Raw genomic sequence first — 23,127 nt, forward strand, 5'->3', positions numbered from 1 at the left:
GACTCCACAGTCAGAGTCCAGCTCCACTCCAACGACGTCGCTGGCCTTCAGGATCAGTTGGTGTCCTCCACCTTCAGCCTGCTGGTGCAGCACCACAGCATACAGGATGGTTTCATGAGCCACAGATTCATAGAACATCCTGACCAAAGTCCAGTAGATGTTGAAGGACCTCAGCCGCCTCAGAAAGTGGAAACTTTGGCCCTTCCTGTACGCAGCGTCAGTGTTCTTGACCCGGTCCAGTGTACTGTCAATGTGGAGTCCTGGATATTTATTATTCTCCATAATTTTTACACCGACCCCTGGATGGTAACAGAAGACACTCTGCCTTACCAAGACAGTACCGGGAAGCGGAGGGTCAGGGTTTGAAGAGGGTTTTATGAAGAATCCTTCTTTGCACGATCATCTCCAGAGATTCCACAGTTGTCCCAGAACAGAACCAGAACAGAACCAGTACAGAACCAGTACAGAACCAGTACAGAACCAGCCTTCTTTATCAGGCTGTTGAGCCGTTTTAGGTCCCTGGCTCTGATGCTGGGACAACAAACGCTCTCAACAACAAACTTATAGAAGATCTGCAGCATCTTGGAGCAAACCTTGAAGGATCTAATCTTCATTAAGTGCAGTCTGCTCTGTCCCACTTATAGACGCTTCACTGTTGTGTCTCCAGTTCAGTCTGTTGTCAAGACGAACACCGAGGTGTTTATATTCCTCCACCATCTCCACTTCTAAAGCATAGAGAGTGAAAAGGGTGAGAGTACAGAGTCCTGTGGTGCTCCTGTGTTGCTGACCACCTGGTTAGACACTCAGTCCTTCAGTCTCAAACTTTGGTCTGTTTGTCAGGTAGTTATAGATCCATTGTTGAGGATCAGGCTGAATTGTGTTAAATGCACTGGAGAAATCACAGAACATGATCCTCACAGTGCTGCCTGCTTTGTCCAGATGACTCTGGGTTTGCTGAAGCAGGTGTATGATGGCATCATCAACTCCAACTCCATGGCGATAAGCAAACTGCAGGAGGTGTTGATATGTGCTTGTCTGCTTATTCAGGTGGGCCAACATCAGTCTCTCCAGGACATTCATGATGAGGGATGTCAGGGCAACAGGTCTATAGCCGTTGATGATTGATGTGTTCTTTGGTACTGGAACCAGGCAGGATGCCTTCCAGAACAGTGGACCCTTCTCTCGGTCAGGCTAATGTCGAAGAGGTGTTGCAATCCCACAGAGCTGCTCTGCACAGGCCTTCAGGACTCCAGAGCTGACACCATCTGGACCTGCAGCCTTGTTCCGGTTCAGTCTCTCCAGCTGCTTCTCCACCTGACGTTTGGGTACAGGGAAGTGGGAGGTGGAGGCAAAGGGAGCAGCAGCATCTCCTGACTTGGTTGAAGACAAACTTGTGGAAGCAGAAGAGTCCATGACTGAGGTGGAAGATCGGATGTCTGAGGTCTGACAGGAAAGCTGTGGGTCAGAGGAAGGTGGGATGTCTTTATGGCTGGGGACAGGAGAGAGTGATGATGAGCTTGTTCCTGAGCTGAACCTGTTGAAGAAGATGTTCAGCTCATTTGCTCTGTCCTCCTTTTGCTTGAAGCCTGTAATCTTATTCATCTGATCACACACCTCCGACATTGTTCCCCTGCAGTTTGTTCTCCAGCTTCTTCCTGTACTTCTCCTCACCGTAATCTGGACTTTGAGCTGTTTCTCTACACTCCTCAATAACTCAGTCTTGTTTAAAAGTTCCTTTATGTCACTGGTGATCCAGGTTTGTTATAGCATCTCACTGTTCTGGTGAGGATGGTGCCGTCCACACAGAAGTTTATATACAGTAGTAGTCACACTCTCAGTCATGGCACTGATGTCATCTCCATGTGGCTGGCAGAGAGTAGTCCAATCAGTGGCTTCAAAACAAGCCTGGAGGGCCTCTTCTGCTCCCTGTGAACAGCCGTTTCCTAACAAGTAGTCTCTTCACCAGGGGTTTGTATTCAGAGCAGAGAAAAACTAAATTATGGTCAGATTTCCCTAAAGGAGTTCTTGGTTTGGAGACATATTAACATTTACTTTGACATTAGCATAAAACAAATTCAAAATATTGTTTACCTGGGTGGAGCAGCTGACAAACTGGTGAAACGTTGCCAGTGTTGAAGAAAGTGAGGCATGATTAACATCACCAGATATTGTCACAAATGCATTATGGTTTTGTGTCTGTATCTTAGCGTGGGTTTGTTGAAGCAGGTGTATGATGGCATCTTCTACTCTTCTTCTCTCTCTCCTCTTTGCTCCTGCTCTTCATCGCCTCCTTTTCAGCTCCTACAGGATTTCAGGCTTCAGCTGTGGTCTTATTTCAGCTTTTCTGATGTTAATCAGCTGCTCCCTGCTGTAAACTACCCCGTTGCTATGGTTACGCATCATAACAAAACAGCAAAATCAGTCCAACCACACAGCATCCAAAACAAGAAGGAACGGTTGTCCAAAAAACGCTATTTTCCTCCAAAAAGGCCAGAATGAACCGAACGATGACAAAAAATCAATTTATCCACTTGAATTTTCTAGAAGTTTTTATTTTTGTTGGTAATTTTAAAATTTTTATGGTCAAAATTGTTGAATTTACACATGTTGACATACATGAAAGAAGACCAGGTTGAGGCAGTGCATCACCTTTGCATAATCATTTCAGCTCATTTGCATAATCATGATGTAGCCATAAAACGGTGCATTCCTTAATTAGCTCAAAACAGAACTGGTCAGGGGAAATCTGAATATCTGAGAATGATTTTATGTATCAAACAAGAAGAAATGAGCATGTCTTCTGTAGCCCACAGACCTATAGCTTGTTCAAGGAAGCAAACAATGGACCTAAAAGTGTTTGGGCTGTTTGTAGAAGAAATAGACTCAACTGAGAGTATAAAAACATGGAAGATGTGAATTTTGTATAATAGATCCTTTAAAGTTTTAACTTGTCCGTTTGATTTTCCAGGAAACTGCAGAGCCAGTCTGAAGAGGTGAGAGCCGAGCTGGCCAAGGTGTTGGGGAACGATGTTCAGTTTCAAGTCGAGACGGGAAAAGATCCTTCAGGCCTCAGCTCAGGCCAGACTGGAGGCATCGTTGTGGGAGTTTTGGTTTGCCTGGTTTTAGTGGGACTGATTGGTTTTGTAGTTATCAGGTGAGCCTCAGACAGCTTTGAGTTTCAGACTTTTCAAACTCTGAAATGTTTCCAGTTTTTCAAGACATTAGTGTGTGTGTATGTATATATATAATGACCCTAATACAGTGTCATAAATACCAGTAATAAAACCAAAACTGTAAAAATATGTATCTTTTTAATGGGTTTCTAATATTGTATAAAAAGGAGTAAGTGGATGAGCAACAAAAAATCTGCAGAAGATGTTTATTTGTTCTTCCAGTTATTCATGAGAGTAATCGCTATAATAATTAATTAACTGATAGTTGCAGCCCAACACTAAGCTTTCCTCAGTTTGCATTATGTTTCAAAAGTTTAATTTTTGTTTTCATAAACTTTCATAAATGCATCAATCATGTAGCATCATAGTTATTACATACACCTGCTGAGAGAGCAGCAGTGGTCACTATAAGTGTCATGATTTGTGATAGTATAGGGTGAGGATAAACGCAGGCTCCCAACATTTTGAGATCAATCTCAGAAATTTTGCATAAAAAACGTGGAAATTTCTGTTTGGAATGTTGAATATTTTCAACTTTTCCCTATTTTTTTCTAGAAAATTTTCTCCTTTTTTTCTATCTGCCCTAATACACTGCTGTGTTATAGGAACAGGTGTTGTGAATTAGCTATGGCTATAAACACTGTGATGAGAGCATTAGATGTTCTTGATCTATATTTATTATTCTTATTAAATAAACAACTAAATAAAATAAAATAATCTAGTTTTCAACTGAGCTGTTTTGTTGCATCTCAGGAAAATGCAACAAAACGAAGCGCGGAGAAGGTCCATAGAATTGAACGGGATGGCAAGAGAGACACAGCGGAGAAGATCCATAGAATTGATGGCAAACGTAGGTGCCATCTTTGAAATGTTTAAATGAAATATTTAATCAATGCGAGCATTTAAATGGGAGGCTAATCATTTTTTGTGTTGCAGTTTAATGAAGATTCGAGATCAGGGAACAAATCCATGTTTGCTGAGACGACTCCCTGATGAGGACGGGACATCAAACCAAGCCTGGAAGATCAAGGACACAGTACTACCTTTATGCACCAGAATAATAATCTATTTTATTTTTATTTTACCTCTGTGACTTTAAAATATTCTCTAAGCACATCAGAGTTTGTTTCAGAGTGAAGATTTCCCAACATGAACTGGATCCCATTTATTAATTACTGACTGTATAAATCTACTTAATGAAAGTTTTATTAGAAACTTTATCAAACTAAATCACATTTATCTCTACAAACCTCCCTGACGTCACTTGAAAAGTTAATAATTAGGAACAAATCAAGTTATGGCTTCATTTCAGGCTTTTATAATGAGCCGATCTCTAACTCACCAGATAATTCATGTAATAACCTGATGAACGTGGATCAGTCATCTATCAGCAAACAGGTTTGGGACAGAACCTAAAATCTACTCAATGTCTATAAATAGCCGTCTTAGAAAACTGCAATTTAAATTACCAGTTAATGTGTATGTTATGACTTGTGTATTTAAATAACAACATCCCAGATCTTTGCATGAACTGTAATTTTAATACTCTGCATGTGGGAATAGAGACCAAATCTGCCTTCAATCACCTGAAGAACATCTCCAGGATCAGAGGACTGATGTCTCAGTGGGATCTAGAGAAACTCAACCATGAGTTTATCTTTAGTCGCATTGATTACTGCATTAGTTTCCTCACAGGTCTGACTAAAAAATCAATCCTCCAGCTGCAGCCGATCCAGACGCTGCTGCTGGAGTTCTGACTAAAACCAGGAAGTTAGAGAACATCACCCAGTTCTAAAGTTCCTACACTGGCTTCCTGGAGCTCAGAGACTTGAAAATCCTGATGTTAGTTTATAAATCACTGAACGGTTCAGCACCACAATACATTAAAGATCTGCTGTTGTCATAGCAACCAACCAGAACCTCTCAGGTCCTCTGGTTCTGCTCTGCATCCCAGAACCAGAACCAAATGAGGAGAACCAGCATTCAGCTTCTATGCACCACAAATCTGGACTTTCAGAAAACTGAAAAACAGCCGAAACACTGAGTGGCTTTAAATCTAGACTAAAACCTGTTTATAGTTACTTTTGAACCATAATCAATGAAATATTGATCAGAATATTATACTTTTTTATGTCTGAGAGTCTTTTATAAAGGCTCCAATACTGACTGTTCTGTGACTTAGTATTATATTTTCTTGATGTGTTGGAACCTGCTGGATGTTTGATAATGTTCAGTTACCCTGATATTCAGGAAGTTGTTTTTATTCTTATTTTAGGTTAACTTTTTATTTTGTTTTTGTCTCTGATTTGAAAGAGAATTATTACTGTCATGTAGTTATTATAAAATAGATCAAAGTTTAGATTGGTACAGGATTGTATTAGTATAAAAAAACATTTTATATTTATAGAAGTTCAACTTGAGATAAAAGTTCTGAGCTTTGATAAAAACGTGGATATTTACTCATAACCAAATGTTTGGAGACAGAAAGAAATGTAATTATTTTTATAAAGCAGTTTTATTCCTGCTTCTCAAAACTGAAGCAGTAAATGCTTCAGTTTTGAGATCTGTGTCAGATTATTCTATGGTGTAAATAAGTTCAGTAAGTCACTTTTTATAGCTTTAAAAGGATTTTATAAAGGATCAGATTAGGAGAGTTATGCTAAAGAATAGAAATTGTAACATTGGAAACCGTTTTATAGATGTTTTGTGAACATTTTGTTTCCAAAGATGTGAGGAAGTCAAACTGTAAATTAAGAAATTTGTTAAAACCAAGTTGTGACTCTTTGCTTGTAAATGCCTCCACTGACCTTTGAAAATGTTGATGCAGATGTTTCCTGCTGCAGAAGCCGACTGATATTTCAGCCGTCCCTCCTCTGGGCGTTTTTGTTGTTGTATAAAATATGAACAAATAAATTATTCCTGAGAACTGTCTGAGTCATGAGTCCTGGTTTTTCCTCTCTGCTCCTCTCCCTGCTTGTTCTGCTTTATTGGATCCTTTCTTTGCACATCCTCCAAATCTACAAATTATGGATTAATTTGTAGATTAATTTAAAGACTGGTTAACTGGTCTCTCAATGCAATTGTTAAAATTTTCTCAACAAGAAGGCTGGGCTCAGGAGAGCCCTCTTGGATTCACCCTGGATTTATTAATGACAGGATTTCTGTTTGGAGTTTGCTGAAAATGTGTTATATGAATAAAATTACCTTTATGCATGTTAATCAACAGCTGCAGCTTTACTGTCTTTAATCAGTCAAGTTCAGGTTCATTTCAAAACTTTTCCAAATGAATTCAAGAGAAAAATAGCTGAAAAAATGTTCACACCATTAGACTAATATTGTGTTAAAGCATCTTTCATTCAGTTTTAATCCTGTTTGTGAAACTTAAATTGAGCTTTTCATGTTGGCTGTTTTTATTTTTTAATTGCAGATAATCAAGTGTTGACTAAACTAATGTTATTTAATTGTATTTTAGCCTATAAAATGTTTATTTTCTTATTGAAAAAGGAAATTAGAGTATTTATGGTAAAAAAAATTTGTTGTAGCCCTTTAAAAATTTAGTTATTAAAAAATGAAATGTCTTCATCTGGTTCTTGGCTCAGACTTGATGTTTGACCTCTGAACTCCCAGCGCTGCCGTTTCTCCATGTGGGCTGAAGCTCTGAAACACGACGGATCTGGAAGAGAAAATGTTTGTTGGCCTCATGATTTATTCATAAACAGTTTGTTTGCATCTTCTTTCCCCAAGTTTGACAACCTGTTGACTAAAAACAAACATTTCTCACTACTGACAGCAAAGTCTGACCAACTTCTTACATTTTTAACCTTTCAGACCGAGTTAAATCCATTTTGGGTCCCGTTTTTTTTTTTTTTTTTTTAGCAATATAAGATATCTATCTACCTTGATATTGGATGGTGATCATTTTAGGCCACAGCCAGAATTCATGAGTTTGATGTTGGTCAACATTTGTAAGCAAATAAAAATTAAAGAATTTCTACGCAGAATTCTCAAAATGTGCAGGAATTAAAATGTTCCTGCACAAATATTAAAACAATGAAATGAGCTCAAAGGAAGTGATATGTACAGTGATGTATTAAACAAATGTAGGAAAAAAAGACTGAATTTAAAACCAAATTCTTTTCTAGAAAAAAAACCATTTCTGATATCCAAACTTCAGATTTTGAGATTAATCTCAGAAATTTAAGATAAAATCTGGACATTTTTCTGAGTTCAATGTTGAAAATTTGCAAAAAAAAAACTTTTGCAAGTTTTGACGAGCTACAAAATCTGGAAATTTAGAGATTTGGGATTAATCTCAAAATTTCTGATTTTTCTTTTCCTCACAAATATTCAACTTTTTGAGCTCATAAGTTTCCTTGCTTTCGCAATTTCTGAGCTTAGATTTTTTTAGCAGAAATGTTTTTCCATCTACAACGGGCCTAAAACACCGTCAGACATGAAGTTAAAATGCAGCTGCAGTAATAAAAATATTTTGAACCATTACCTGCTCCAACCTTCTGATCCGACTCCAAACGGTTCAGTCTGAATTTTTACAGAAAAAACAAAAGTCCAGATGAATGTCAGCTCATAATTCTTCATATTAAAACTGTTTTTATTAATTTATTCTCTAATAAAATAAAATCAGAGAAGATCAGAACACAGCAGAAGAAGCAAAATAAAACAGCTTGTGGAATGTACTTCAGTAAAAGAAAATAAAAGCTCCAGCTGGTCCAACATGGGGGCTTTATTTCCACCACAGTCAAATAAAGCACCGCTTTCATATATTTATATATATATAGATATATAGATATATATATATAAAGATATCTATATATACTTTGATAGTTTTTCATATACACCTTCAGGCAATAACTAGAATGGATTCTTTACAGAATCAAGTTTCTTGTGGTTCTCTTAATTTACAGGTAAACTTAGTTTCTGGATATTTAAACCACAGAAAAAAGTCAAGGCAACTTTTCTTTTGCCTCATTCATCAAGTACAAAACTGGCACAGAGGACGACCATTTTTATACACAGTAAAAATGCAATAAAATTAAATTACAGAGACGAAAGTCGTGTAAACCTTTCCCCGTTACAGCAAACCTAAAATAAAATCACTTTCCGAAACAAATTGGATTCAGTATAAAACTCGCACAAAAACTAAACCTTTTTTGTTGTTGTTTTTGTTGTTTGCCCTTTGAGGAAAATGTGCTGCAGCTTGTCCAACGCGTTCCGATCTGCATGTGGCGTCCATTTTATCATCCGACAGAAGGCAACGAAACAGCAGAAGAAGAAGAAAAAGGAGGAGGAGAAGAAGAAAGCGATGCACGATGCACTCCGGGTGGCTTCGGGTTGATGACATCACGAGGATGGCGTCGCTTTGACAGACAGTTTGGTAACTATGGCGATGGTGGCCTCCACCGTCCTGTGCAGCATGTCCAGCATGTCGGGCGGCGGGGCACCGCCGCTCAGGATGACCTGGGAGGTGCCGGCGCCGTCGGACCCGTCCCCGACCAACCCGATGGCGGATGGCGAGGTGGCGTCCTCCGGGAGCGTCGGAGCGGAACCGCTAACGTTAGCCGCCGCCGAATCCTTCGCCTCCCCGTCGGAGGCAGCCGGCGGCGGCGGCTCGGCTCTTCGCCGCTCCTCTTCCCGCTCTTCGGCGGCGCCGCCCGGCTGCGGCGCCTCGGGCTCCTCCACCTGGACAAACCCGTCGCCTGCGTCCTGCAGCAGCGAGGAGGAAGAGGAGGAGGAGAACGAGGAGGACGACGAAGAGGACACCTCCATCTTCTCCTCCTTCAGAGCGGAGTCCATGTTCCGGGAAGTGGCCGGTGTCGGTTCTGGAGACGGAGGGTCCTGCTCGGTGCCGGGATCGATGAGGGACGACGAGTCGCGCGTCTCCGTGTCGGAGGTGCTGGCGGGCGTCAGCGCCTCCTGCTGGTCGGGCTTCGGGTCGCCGCAGACGGGGAGCGCCGAGGAAGAGGAGGAAGTCGCCATGCAGAGCGGCGCGGCTGCGTCCGCGGCTCTGTCGTCGTCGCTGCTCACCCTGCGGCGCTTCACCGGCGTCGCTCCTTCGTCCTCGGCTGGAAACGGGAAACAGATTAACGACCGGAAGCGGTCCGAATAGGGTCGGGCCGAGACGAAGGTTCTGTACCTTTGGACTTGAGGTCCTTGGCCTCCAGCTCCAGAGAGCTGCGCTGCTGCAGACAGAGGCGGCAGCGACCCAGCAGCTCCTGCAGGGCCGGGCACAGGGCGGCATCGATGCTCGGGGGCGGCTGGATGGAGAGCAGCAACACCAATGACCTCAAATCCTGAAATACCACAGAAGAAGATTAGGAGGATTTAAGGACAAGAAGACCCAAGGGAAAGAGGAAGTAAGGAAGGAAGAAATGGAGAAAGGAAAGAAAAAAGAAAGAAAAGGAGGGAGGAAGGGAGGGAGGAAGGAAAGAAGGAAGAAAGGAAGGAAAGAAAAAAGAAAGAGAAGGAAGGAAGGAAGGAAGGAAGGAAGGAAGGAAGGAAGGAAGGAAGGAAGGAAGGAAGGAAGGAAGGAAGGAAGGAAGGAATGGGGAGAGGGAGGAAGGAATGGGGAGAGCGAGGATGGAGGGAGCAACAGAAGGCACTTTTCTCTTTCCTCTTCCTGTTTTTATCATCCATCCAGTGAAACACTGAGGTCAGAATCCAGACATCTCAAGGTCGTTCAGTGACCCTGACGTCACATCTTCCCTCCGGCTGTGTGTGTGTGTGTGTGTGTGTGTGTGTGTGTGTGTGTGTGTGTGTGTGTGTGTGTGTGTGTGTGTGTGTGTGTGTTCCTACAGCGTTCAGCAGGCTGCTGGTCTTGTTCAGCTCCACGCGGTGCAGCGCCAGCTCCGGCTGCAGGTTGCTCTGCTCCGTCAGCAGGTTGGTCACTAAAACGCTGATCAGGTTGGAGCAGCTGGGCCCGGACAGCACCTGGATCTACACACGCACAGATCATCACGTCAGAACGGCCAGACTCCCGGCAGCGCCGCCACTGTCGCCATGGAAACGCCTGCTGCCGAGCCGCACCTTGGGCAGGAAGCAGGTGAGGAAGGAGTAGACCACGTTGTTGTTGAGGAACGTCCTCTCGTCCATCAGGATGCATTTGACGTATTCGCTGAAGGCCGGGTCTTCACACAGCAGCTTCACACAGGTTTTAGCCAAAACAGACTGAAAATAAACAGGAAGATGAATTCATTCTTTACTGTCTGGACGATAAAAGCTTTTCATATCAGTCGATTGATAATTATCGATTAATTTTTGTTTTAAATATCTGAATTGTGCTGCCAAAATGGTCAGTTTTACTAAACAAGTTGTTGCTAGGTAACCAAATGTTACTCAACAGGTTGTTGCTAGGTAACCAAATGTTACTCAACAGGTTGTTGCTAGGTAACCAAATGTTACTCAACAGGTTGTTGCTAGGTAACCAAAGAGTGAGTGAGTTAGTTGATTCCACCAAACTTGCTTAAAGTCTTTCCTCTGCCTACATTTCCCAGAATGCTCTGCAGATCTGGACCAGAGTTGAGTGAATATTCTAAATATTGAATATTCTATCAGGTGTATTGATAATAATCACATATCTGTCGAGATATATATTGTTATTGATTTATTGTCCAGCCCTAAGACCAACTTCACAACAAACACAAATTGGAATAATAAAAAAAAAAACTAAAAACAACTCCAGTTAGCAAATATTTATTTTAGAGTAAAACCAGGGACGCACCGCTCCACCTGTTTCACCTATTCTGATATCTGATATCGGCTGATACCGATCCGAAACTAAAAAACTGGGCTGAATTGACTTGAAACGTTTCTATTTTTAAAACAGTTTTTTCCACAGATTATTCAGATTTTTAAACCGTCATTTTGAAGTTCTTTTTGCACATTTTATAATTGTTATATTCATCTTTGGTAGGTTTCTGCTTCAGATCCTTCCTCAAATAAAATGTTTAGTAAAATATGGCACTGATCCACTTTTTTAACTTTCGATACCAATACAGTTATCTGACATTTAGCATCAGATACTGATACTGATACCGATCCGATACAGTTATCTGACATTTAGCATCAGATACTGATACCGATCCGATACAGAAAATCAGAGCTGAATTGTCTTAAAATGTTTCTTTTTTTAACACAGACATAAATGTACTGAATCACTAATTTATTTGATAACGTGCTGATAACGTGCAAAGTATATACTTTGAAAGTATACACTTTGAAAGTATATACACTTTTGAAAGTATACACACCAATACTTTCAAAAGCTTGGTGAAACGTAAAGCTTATTTTACTTCCAAATGAAAAAACAACATAGTTTTAATTTGTTCAGCCAATGTAAAATAAACAATACAGGTTTTGTTTGAATTTTACCGTCTCTATCAACCTTTTCTACAGCGATAATATGGAAACCCGGCTGGTGCGAGCTGCTCAGAGTACCTGTGACTGGCAGAGCTCTGTCCACAGTTTGGGGAAGAGAGCGAGATGAAGAGGGAGTCCTTCATACGCGATCAGGACGCCTGAGGGGGACAAAGAACCAGAGTTCAGACAAATTCAGGAGCATTTCTGCCAGCACTGCTGTTGTCACTGATTACTTAGTTTGACGAGCGTCTCGGTGAACTTCTCGCAGTTGATGGCGACGCGACACAGGAGGTGAATGAACTGATGGTAGGACAGGAAGTAATCCAGCAGCATCCGGTCGTAAACCTCGTCTTTCCCCTGAAAGAGACGCAGATCGACACCAACGTCCTGAACAGATGGGACCCGGAGCGGGCCAGCGGCAGGATGGGGAGGTTCCCCGACGGCCAGCAGGTGGATTATGGTTTTTATTTAAAAACCAATAAATAAAGCGCTAGTATGATAATAATGAATTATCATACATGTATGTAACTGGTCATTAAACTAGCTTTTCACCAATTAATTTGACTTTCTTCCCCCCTTAATTAAAATTAAATCTTACTCGATTACATCAGCCTGTCCTGGAAATTAGCATTTGCTCCTATAACCTGCTATAACTTCTCTTTTTAAAAGGTTAATTAAATGTGTAAATAAACAATATATATAAAAACCCAGAACTGTTGTAGGCTTGTCACAATAACACATTTTATATTTATATTATAAATATAATATAAATATAAATGATAATAATAAATATTATCATTTATTGTGATAAATGATAATATTGTTTTTTCCAGACCAATATAAAGTATCGTCATAATAATACCAGAGCATCTTCTCAAAGAACAAACTTTAAATTCTAACATTTACCACTGGACGACATTTTAAAGAGCCAAAATCTGCAAACAAAACGACAACAAATAAAACTAATTATGAAGTTTCTGTAAACAAAATTATGATTTAAAAAAAGGAAGCTAGTTGAGACCAAAAGCAGCAAACTGAAGACTTTTATCATCCAGTTTTTGGTAGAAAGAAAGAAAAATTATTGACTTTGTTTTCATTTATCGGCCGATTAATTTATTGCTTATTGCGACAGGCCTACAGCACTGACTGAATTTGAGTGAGACAGACGTGGAGGTACCTTGCTGCTCTCCACCAACGACGGCAGCAGACACATGTTGAGTTCTGGTCTGGGAGGCCGGATGTTGTTTTTGGCTCCCATCAGCTTGATGTTCTCCCTGCAGGGAAGGTAGGGGCCAAACGACACTGCAAACAGGAGCAGAAGGTAATTATTGTTGGCTTATTTTCAACCAAAAACAACCTGTGGGGAAAGTTGCTCACTGGGGATGTTGCTGTGGTGGTAGGTGCAGTGGTTGTGCTGCAGGAACGGCACCAGGGTGTGCAGGAAGTCATGAGGACTCAGCAGCACCAGCTCCTTCAGCACATCTGAAACAAACACAGCAACGCATGACGTTACAGAACCTCCCCACAGTCAGAGCGGACGGAGATAAAAGATGAAACTACCGAGGCAGGCGTTCCGCAGCTCAGGAGGGCTGTACGAGTTGAGCAGAGTCAGCAGCTTGTGTGCGAAGTCGATCCTCTCCTGCCACTGGATCAGAGCCTGCTTCACATCTGAGGAGGAAAGAGAGAAACCTGCTGTGAACATCGGGTATCTCTGAACCATTCATCAGCGGGTCGACTGCAGATGGCTGATAAACACTGCATGAGGAGAAAACAAATATTTACATCCATGACGGCATTTGCTCAGTCACCTGTTCTTACTCATTCTTTACCTTCTGTTTGTCTGAACTGTAAATGGTCTCTTTTTAAACATTCAATGTACGTTTTTGGAAAAGTCATCTATGCGGCCCCTGGATCACAACTCCAATATTTTTATTTGTAATAACTGCACAGTATTCTCTATTAGTCTTATATTATTATTATTATTATTATTATTATCTAGTCCTGTTGCAATAAACAATAATTTAATTGCATAATAAATTAAAACAAGCTTGATAATTTCCATTTGCATTATTTATTGTTTTTTCTTGCGTCTCTCTTTCTACCAAAGACTGGACAAGGAAAAGCTTCGGTCTGCTGACTCTCTGTTGATGGACATTTTAGTTCACAGAGACTTTAGTATCCATTTTATTTGTCGTTTCTGTTATTTTGCTTATTTTGGATATTAATAAGGTCTTCCAGATGCGGTGCTAAATATTCATTAGATGTTTGAGAACGTGTTCTTAAATTATTATAGTATTATTTACTTGAAAATGGCTTCACAACAATATTATCGTTCATCGCAATAATTTCTGACATTTATTGTCCAGTAAAAATGTGTTATTGTGACAGGCCTACTATTATTGTTATTGGTCTAATTTTTTATATATTGTTTTTAGCACTTTAAAATCTCTTGTGTGAACCTTTATACTTTATGCCGCACCTTCACGTTACACCTGAATTTCCTCTTTATGGGACAATAACTTTTATTCTCTCCTGTTGTGATTGAACTGGTGCATCTAAGTTTTCTAGATTTTTTGGGTGCGCCCACATTTTGAACCTCATCTCTGTAGCTTCACTTTGTTTTTAAACCCATGTCCAGAGAAGAGGCGCTCTGACCTTTGCGCTGCAGGAACGGCCGGGTGGATTTGAGGACGGACAGAAAGATGGAGAGCAGCTCCACCAGGTCTCCGGTGACGTGGCACGCCGTGGCCTCGTGGTACATCATGTGCAGCGTGTTGAAGGACTGAAGGGACACAAGAGGAGAATAAAACGATTAACATTTTAACTGTTGCTTTCCTCTTAAAGCAATTAGATTAAGTCTTATTAATGTTTAGGGTAAACATGATTAATCAGATTAATCGTTATTAATCGATGATTGAAATAACAGTCAACTAATTTAGTAATCAATTAATTGTTAACTTGAGTATATAGGCTCTAAATAAGGCCATTAGCTCAGAGTGTAAAACATTCATAGCAGTAATTAAGCCAAAACTGTGCAAAAAATATATATGCATTTGATTAAAAACCCTTTTTCTATAAATATATTCTACCCAAGTCAGTAAAAAAATAAACAAATAAAATCTATTAGGAACCTTTTATAATGCAATTATGAATCAGATAATCATTAAAACACAGTGAAGAGCCATCAACTGGCTCTTCACTGTGTTGATGGAACGTCGAGCAGAAACGACTGTGTTTTTCACGTGTTGATATTAGAAGTTAGTTTTTTTAGCTGCATCCTTTGCTACGAATCATCAAGCATTCACTAACGGAATAACATGTTACAGCATTTATCCAATAAAACGTTCATTTTCTCATTTAAATATTTACTTATTTGCATATTTTAATGGTTTTATTTTAGTATTGTATGACGATATTAAAGGCAATGTACAGCAGGGTAAATTATAAACTTGCGGAATGTGCCAATTTTTTTTTAATCTGATTGTCAGAATAATCGATTACTAAATTATTGTTAGTTGTAGCTCTAAAACACTGATACCATGAAAACATGCAGACTGTCAACAGGTGACAGGTGATCCTACCTCGGTCATGAGGATGAGGCCTCTGTTGAACACAACCAGCAGTCGGTCCTCGTCGTTCTCCAGCAGAACTCTGAAGGCACTGGGGGAGAGAGGAAACGGGTCAGAGGGTGAGTTTCCTCCATCTGTGTGTGTGTGTGTGTGTGTGTGTGTGTGTGTGTGCAGACCTGATGAGGGTGGTCCAGCAGGAGCGTCCATCCAGGCATCGCAGGTAGCAGCTGATGGTGGTTTTCTTAAACTGCTTGATGTCGTCCAGCTCCTCCTCCTTCATGTCGACGCGCTGAGCCACAAACAGCTGCATCAAGTTGAACAGCTCCTCCACCGCCTGCAGGGGGCGACAACAATCAGCAGAGATCCACTTTCCCTCCATGCTTCCATCATCGCATTACGTCTCAAAGGACCCGATGAACCCGACTGTTTTGGTAAGGTATCGTCCGCTAGTATCTCGGCTACGGAACCGCAGGGGAAAACTCAAAGACAAAGTAACAGGCAATTTAATGGTGGACGAGAAAATAAAATTTTCCAAACAGTGAATGCAGCAAAGAAAAGAGAGAATTTAGGTTTTTTTGAATAAAGTCATAATATTACAAGAAGATTAAAACAAGATAAAATATGATACAAGAATAAAGTCGGAAGATCCTGAGAGTAGTTGGACTAATAAAATAAACTGCAATAATATGCAAATATCTGCAATAGTACAAGATTAAAGTCCAATCAATACAAAAGTAGTCGTAGTGATACAAGAACTAAATAATTATAAAGTCAAAACAATACAAGATTAAAGTTGTATTATAAGAATAAAGTTGTAATAATACAAGTTTGAAGTCGAAATAATTCAAGATTAAAGTTGAAATAATATGAGAAGTTGTAATGTTACGAGAATAAATTAGCAAAGTTGGAATCTAATGAGAATAAAGTCGAAACAACATGAGTATAAAGTCATAGTGCTACCAGAAGAAAGTTGTAAAATTATAATAAAGCGTCATGATACGAGAATAAAGTCGTAAAATTACGAAAATAAGTCAAAATGTGAGATAATATGATATATTGCAAAATAATATATCATATTATTACCAGAATAAAGTCGTAATATTATGAGTACTTAGTATTAACTTTTTGAGAATTCCTCCATGAAAAAGTAATTCAATTGAAAAATGCTGAGCATCTTGTAAAGTTACTTTTTTGTATCGATTTTACAAATAATTTTTAACAGATCAGCATCAAATTATCGTCATTGCAGGACTTTGACAGGATCTACTCTGAAGAAAGAACCACACAGAGTTTCCCTGCTGGTCTCATCAGAACTAAAATCAGAAAGTCAAATCTATAAAAACTGAAGTTCTTGGCTCCTCCGTCTCCTCACCCCCGGATACTGGCTGGCGTGCGGCGTCAGGTTCTTGAAGGCCCACTGGATGTTCTGGTGCGACGCCAGCTGGCGGGTGAAGGCGGGCGATTGCTCGCAGCACATCCGCAGGATGCCGTAGTAGGCGGGCAGCATGCCCCGGTTGAACAGCACCACCTCCTGGTCGTCGTGATCCGCCAGGATGTAGTTGAAGGCGATGTTCTTGGTCACCACGGGGTTCTGCACCACCAGCCTGACGTTCTCGGGACAATCCACACACACGTTGTACCAGAAGGACAGCAGCGCCTGCTTGTTGTGGTTAGTGGCGATGGCCGGCTCCGACAGCTTCGGCTGGAAAAGAAAACAAAACAAAACATGAGGCCAAAACTGGTGGCAGCACAGGTTTATGAGCAAATCATAAACTAGGGCTGCAGCTAAATATTATTTAACTAAAACTATGCAACCTGAGTTCTGGGTGCAACATATTTACAGAAAAAGTTTAGTTTTTTCATCTTGAATGGAAAATTATAATTTGTTTGTTCAGTTTTGGCTCAACAACTACTCTGAATATGTTATTTGAGCAAATGACCTTTTTTTAGCCTGCACAGCATACTCCATGTAACAATCAATTACTAAAATAGTTGACAATTACTTCAATAATCAGTAATACATTTTATTTAGAAATGTGCAGCTCAAACATAAATATCAACATTTGATAAACTGTATCAGATTATAGCATAAGCTAATTTACATCTGCAGTCCTGTGGAAGGTTACAAAAATGGATCAAGAATAATAAAATAAAACTAAAAATATAACATTACAAACTGGATGAGCAGCTAAATGATGAACTACCTGGAACAGGTTCCACAGGTCCATGAAGTATCCGGAGAACATGAGTTTCTCCGTCTTGGAGATGAGGCAGTAAGTCATGAAGCTGAAATATTGCACCAGCTTGGTGGTCCCGTGAACGCTGGCGTCCACGTACAGCTTGGCCCGGCCCAGCAGCCCCAGCAGCAGGTTGTAGACCTGATGCAGCACCACGGTGGTGTCGGGGGACAGCGGCAGCTCGCGGGTGGGCAGGTGGAGGGAGCGAGTGGAGCGGAACATCTGGCGGAAGGAGTTACTGGGGATGAGGGAGACCAGGAGGTACGCGGCAGCTGCAGGGAAGACAGACCGACTCAGATTCACCCTCTGGACTGTAGATTATTTAAATACAACAACTTCAGCAATTCTTTGGGATGTCTTGTGTTTTATTGCTTTTTAAAGGGGATCTATTATGCAAAATTCACTTTTTGGACATTTTTACAATTCAATTTGAGTCTAAACTGCTTCTGAAAACGGCCCAAGTACATAAAATATGTGGAAAATGAGCCTTTCAAAAAACCTTCTGAGTGTTGAGTCACAATTGATGGTCACTCTGCTGTTACCTAGCAACCCAAGCTGAGTTCCAGCACATCTGGTCAGCTGGTTTTACTGCTGTACAATGGCTGCTGGAAAAGTCTAGTGTTTTGTTATCATCCAGAAACACTTGCTGCATTCTTGCTGGTTGTGTAGGAGGCTCAACTAATGCTGTTCAAAGATGTATGGTTTATAATTGTGCATCTGTTTGCTGCTGTGTAAACATCGAGTTGGGGGCGTGGCTAGCAGCAGCTTACTGGGATTTAAAGTGACAAGACGCCCAAATAAAGTTCATTCTGAAAGGAGCTAAAAATAGGCAGAACTGATCAGAATAAAATCTCATTATCTAGGAACAATTCTGTGCAAAAAATATATTTTACATGTTTTGTACAGCACATGGGCCTATTTTAACCTGTTCAAAGAAGCATGATAGGTCACCTTAAAAGAACTAAAATTAATTTATCTGAAAACAAATTGGAGCAAAATGGTGGCTGCCTCAACAGTTTTAATAACTTTAATGTTCACTAGCTGGGCTAACACAGAGGGCTCCTCACATGTGCGGACTCGGGGGTAGTTGTGCGCCAGAAGGAAGCGCTCCACCCAGTTCTCCATGTTCTGCAGCACCCAGCTGTGAGCCAGTTTGTTCCTGGGAGTCTGGACGGCCAGCCAGTCCAAACACTGGGAAGGGTTGTACTCGATCACCTGTAGGGAAGCAGAGGGTTGGAACATTAAGGCCAAGTTACAGTCGCACTTTTCAAAGTTTGTGTTGAGCGCCAAGACAACGGCATGTATAGTTAAGGCATATCTTGGAGACGTAATATCATAAAATGAGCTTTCAGAGGGTTTATAAAACGCCAGTGAAAGGGGAGCTGCTCTGCAAAAGCACCTTCCCAATAGTCCAGTTTGTGTGAACGATGGCGCAGGCGATCTGAACCGAGTGTCAAAAATTCAGAGGCGCCGCGACAGCGTGAGGCTCCTGTTACGGTAATTATGACACCACCATAAGGAGTGATTTGATCGATTTGCTCTACTTGCCTCCCAGATCCTTTGGAGGATGTAGGAGGCGAAGGAGGGCATCCCCGGAGGTCCGCCTGCGAACTCCATCAACATGGTCAGCAGCTTGAAGAAAGGATTGGCAGCCTGATGGGAAAGAGGGAAACATTTTATACCTTTACAAGAAGACATGGTCAAAGCTCTTTCTTCAGCATGTTTACATTATTTTAATGGGGTGGTATTATGTATTTTCCAGGAACGTCGTGCCATTTTACAGCACAATCAAGTAACCAAGTTGCCTTCAGTTCAAAAATGCTCTTCATATAGCATATGATTTAAAAGAAATTAGATTTTGTTATTTAACGCCTCTGTCTCTTTAAGAACTCCTGCTCTTTATGAAACTCCACCTTCAGGAAGTCATCACAACATGGCTCCTCTATTAACCCTTTAACAACGTTTTTACCACCATTTCACTGAGAAATATCTCCATAAGGAGCTCAGCAGATGAGCAGCTCCACCAGGTGTTTGCTAATTGCTGCTGGCTAGTCTGAAGGAGCTGAATGAAGGAGCTGAGTGGGAATGGTTGCTCTATGAGGCAGAAGCTCAGAAACCTGGAAAATGCAGCTTTGAAGAGGAGCCAGGTCCAACCAGGCGTTTTGCACAGCTGGATGGTTGCCATGACGATTACAGGATTTCTCAAACATGCATGAAAGAATCAAAGCAACACTCCAGGTGTGCTGTTGTTGAGGGAGTAACACTATAACATGGTGTAAAAGGTCAATTTTACATCATACTGCCCCTTTAAACAAGAGGATCTTGTTGTTACCTCAGGAGTGAGTTTGGCAATGGAGGTGAAGAGCATCGACACGATCTGAGAAGAAAAACAACCATTAGTCCATTTTTAAAAATAACCTATCGCTGATTTAAAAACTGCTGCTACCACACAAGCAACAGAAACCTACGTGTTCAGCCAGGCGGTTGTTATAGCGACAGAGGCTGAAGATGAGGTTGCAGGTCTGTCTGATGTTGATGCCGTCTCGGATGTGCTGGAACAGGAAGGGGAAACCTTTTCCTCCGGTCAGAGCCGCCATGTCGCTCTGGGAAAGAGTCAGATGTCTGGAGAGAGAGATGTGATTTTTATTTTGATTTATTTTGAACAGATTAATATTCGCTCCGTCGGGTCTGCATCAGCTAGTCGAACCTCTCAGAGCGAGATTGCTCCACAAGCAAAGCGATGAGCGCGATCATCTTCTCCAGAGCAGCTGGACGATATTTCTCCTCTGCTAGAGACAAGATGTCCTCCTCTTCGTCCTCCTCCTCTGCCTCTTCCTCCGACAGCACCTCAACCTGAGGCTGAGGAGGAACAAAGCTCAGCCCATTACGGTTACCTGCTGGCTGTGCAGTTTTACAGCAAACAGAAGCAGTTATCTGTGTGTGAACTTACATTTTCTGGACCTTTGGTTCCCATGTAAAAGTGCACCATGATGGAAATGGCTTGTAGTGACAACAGGAACTGACTCTGTTCAACACGGGGAGAAGAGAAACAGAAATTTAGCTTTCAGATCTTTGAATGCGTGCTTTAGGTTTTTACTGGTTGAATAAATTCAGCTGAATCGTTTCTCAGCAGGTCACCAGAGAGTTCGATGAAAAAATAACCATCCATTGATTCAGAGCCGCTGTGCTGAGGCAGAGAAAACGTTTACACCTGGGTGGGCTGAGTGCCAGAATAAACATGAAACGAACCTCTTCCTCCCCCATCTTGGCGAACTCGTAGAGAAAGGCGAAGTACTCGGTCAGGTGTTTGCTGTGAGGCTTGACGCCGTGCTCCATGATGGACAGAAGGGTCTTGACGAATCGAGTGACGCAGGATCGACTCCCGATGTCCTCCACGGGGCCGTCCATGTCATCGGAGCTGAACGTACACAAGAGAAGAGAGAGGGGCACTGAAAGTTAGGCACAACACGGCTGATTAATGCAAAACTACTCTGGGAAACTAAGTCAGAACCGTAAACTGCTGAGTGTAAAGTATCTATCACACTTTAACGCTGCATTTAAGGGAGGTGTGAATGCACCATTGAACTCTGATGCGAACTAAAAAGGTGAAGTCCAGTTCGCCTACAAACCTGCCGAGGTGAACAAAAGCAGGAAGCAGGGTATAGTGTGGGGCATTCTGGGTAAATAAACCAAATCAAATGCGCCTGTCTAGTGCTAGAAGGAGAAATGGCTCCTACAACCACTAAAACCTGATGCCTCTCCATCGTCATTTCATGAACAAATGTAAACCAGGATGTCATTTCCTTCAGTGTTTCCTGCTGCAGCGCCACTACATGCGAGAAGAGGAAAAGGTTTTTCAAAGCATCAACTGAAAATGTAACAAATGCTGCAATTTTGGTCCCCAATCCAATCGAATCTGCCAAACTACCAGGTGTGAAAACAAAATACAAACTGCATGAACTGCACATCATCACTGGACAAGTAAACGACAACAGCTGCAGAATCTCAGTCAGCTGAGACGTACCCGTCCTCCATTCCAGGCTGCAGGTACAGGTGGGCATGAACTGGCCGCAGCCTCTGGATGACATGAATGCACAACCTCTGGAACATCTGGAAGACAAAGTTTTACAAATGTTAGAACCAGATAGCACCAGATGTTTTTATAATTTTTTATTAAACTTTTATTCAACCTGATAAAAACCCCCCACTGAAATCAAGACCTGTGAAATTCAGACATTCAGTTGGATGCATTTCTATTCTTGCACACCTGTCTGACGATCTGATTGGGGCATTTTATGAGGATCTGCATCGGCCACCAGTTATCGTCCGCCATCCGATCCAGAAACCACTGAGGAAGAAAAAAAGCAACTGAACATGTAGGAACGATATTTGATCACATAATATGAGTTGCATGACTTAAATAACTAACAAATTTTGTCCCAAAGTTTAATTAATGTTACCGCAAGAAAAAAGAATAAAAAAGATTTCAAAACTAGGCGACATACAAAGTCGTAAAAATGAGGGATTTATGAAATCAGTGCACAGAAAACAAATATTACAGACTAGCAAACCGCGGTATTGATCAATAAGCAAGAAGAACAAACAAGGAAAACGGAAAATAAATAAAATCAAATGAACAAATTTAAGGCTCAGTCAAAACACAGAACATAACCAACAAGCTTTTTATGTTCAGTGTTAAATAATACCAACAAAATGCATCGATCTTTTCTTGATATTTTTTATCCCGGTTTTCTAATATTCCATGTTTTAATTAATTTTAGGGTCACACAGATACTTTGGGTAGAAATGGGAAAGAGAAAAAAAAGGCAGAATAAATAAGTAAATAACTTAAGATGAAGGTTAAGCAGAGAATCATGTTAAAGCTCAAACCTCGCAGGCTGCCTGGTTGTTGTTGAACTGCTTGGTGAGAAGTTCAATCCACTGCAGCATGGTGGGCTGGATGGTACGGAAGAACAACAGTTCATTTATTCTGATCAGAAACTGAAGATCCATCCACACTGGAGCATACGTTACCTTCTCTTTAGAGTGAATGAAAGTCTCAAGAACAAAAGATGTGCTGAGCTGCAAAAGAAAGAACATGAATAAAAGCTATTTTTAAAAATATATAATTTTTGATGCCGTTCGACGTTTTGTATAAAATTTTACTTTAGTCCATGAACTGACAGGAAGCTGAACAGTTTCTAACCTTTGCGGTCATGAGTGAGACGGCTTTAGGGTCCGGTAAGGTGCTGGGGATGCTGCTGCACAGCTGCCACATGAATCTGAAAACACAGCAGCAAATTAGAAAACAGCGAAGCAAAACGGTGATGCAGTAAAAGTAACAAGACTCACCCAAAATATGTGTGCTCAAAGATGTTTTTGTCCTGCAGAAACTGCATGTTGTCATGCCAAATCCACTGAAAGTGTCGCAGAGAGACTTAAGTGAGTGATGCTCGTCATAAACGTGAGTTAAAATTTAAAACTTAATGGGGGAAAAAAATAACTGGCCACCTCGAGCAGATCAGGAGAGACATCAAAACTGAAATCCTTTCCGTTTTCTTCCTCCAGCTCCACTCGCTTGTAGAACAGCATGTAGGCACTGTGTGTCTGCACATCAGATCAGCACATAGATGCTATTAAATCAGTTACATACAGGAAAAAAAATCAAAACAGGAAATGAATTCTTACCTTCTCGAAGGAGAAGTCCATGAACTTGTCGGTGACGGAGTCGTAGGTTTTGGTCTGATGGGTAAATAACAGAATGTGTCAGCGGGA

At 41.1% G+C, this 23,127-nt stretch overlaps 2 protein-coding genes across 4 annotated transcripts in view; one reads left to right on the plus strand and one right to left on the minus strand.

Annotated features, from left to right (window-relative positions):
- Positions 1–8,526, plus strand: part of LOC106913672 (protein dachsous-like) — a 64,997-nt gene extending 56,471 nt beyond the window's left edge. The window contains exons 27-28 of the mRNA XM_088007554.1: positions 2,969–3,154; positions 8,388–8,526. Coding sequence (XP_087863680.1) covers positions 2,969–3,154; positions 8,388–8,526 — 325 coding nt within the window. The remainder of the gene's footprint in view (positions 1–2,968; positions 3,155–8,387) is intronic.
- usp34 (ubiquitin specific peptidase 34) overlaps positions 7,751–23,127 on the minus strand; it is a 65,514-nt gene continuing 50,137 nt past the window's right edge. For all 3 annotated transcript variants that reach the window (XM_088005731.1, XM_088005730.1, XM_088005725.1), the window contains 29 exons: positions 23,041–23,094; positions 22,864–22,959; positions 22,705–22,769; positions 22,559–22,634; positions 22,387–22,434; positions 22,243–22,308; positions 21,620–21,700; positions 21,377–21,462; positions 20,602–20,770; positions 20,303–20,377; positions 20,060–20,211; positions 19,821–19,974; positions 19,685–19,729; positions 18,901–19,005; positions 18,420–18,567; positions 17,320–17,624; positions 16,488–16,817; positions 15,292–15,449; positions 15,128–15,206; positions 14,202–14,328; positions 13,107–13,214; positions 12,924–13,028; positions 12,724–12,848; positions 11,780–11,903; positions 11,625–11,704; positions 10,215–10,355; positions 9,984–10,124; positions 9,325–9,481; positions 7,751–9,253 (listed from right to left, as the gene is read on the minus strand). In XM_088005731.1, coding sequence (XP_087861857.1) covers positions 8,532–9,253; positions 9,325–9,481; positions 9,984–10,124; positions 10,215–10,355; positions 11,625–11,704; positions 11,780–11,903; positions 12,724–12,848; positions 12,924–13,028; positions 13,107–13,214; positions 14,202–14,328; positions 15,128–15,206; positions 15,292–15,449; positions 16,488–16,817; positions 17,320–17,624; positions 18,420–18,567; positions 18,901–19,005; positions 19,685–19,729; positions 19,821–19,974; positions 20,060–20,211; positions 20,303–20,377; positions 20,602–20,770; positions 21,377–21,462; positions 21,620–21,700; positions 22,243–22,308; positions 22,387–22,434; positions 22,559–22,634; positions 22,705–22,769; positions 22,864–22,959; positions 23,041–23,094 — 4,122 coding nt within the window. In that variant the 3' untranslated portion in view covers positions 7,751–8,531. The remainder of the gene's footprint in view (positions 9,254–9,324; positions 9,482–9,983; positions 10,125–10,214; positions 10,356–11,624; positions 11,705–11,779; positions 11,904–12,723; positions 12,849–12,923; positions 13,029–13,106; positions 13,215–14,201; positions 14,329–15,127; positions 15,207–15,291; positions 15,450–16,487; positions 16,818–17,319; positions 17,625–18,419; positions 18,568–18,900; positions 19,006–19,684; positions 19,730–19,820; positions 19,975–20,059; positions 20,212–20,302; positions 20,378–20,601; positions 20,771–21,376; positions 21,463–21,619; positions 21,701–22,242; positions 22,309–22,386; positions 22,435–22,558; positions 22,635–22,704; positions 22,770–22,863; positions 22,960–23,040; positions 23,095–23,127) is intronic.

The sequence above is a fragment of the Poecilia mexicana genome, unplaced genomic scaffold (assembly GCF_051168715.1).
Source record: "Poecilia mexicana isolate PSO_F unplaced genomic scaffold, ASM5116871v1 scaffold_1, whole genome shotgun sequence".
Taxonomy (NCBI): Eukaryota; Metazoa; Chordata; class Actinopteri; order Cyprinodontiformes; family Poeciliidae; genus Poecilia; species Poecilia mexicana.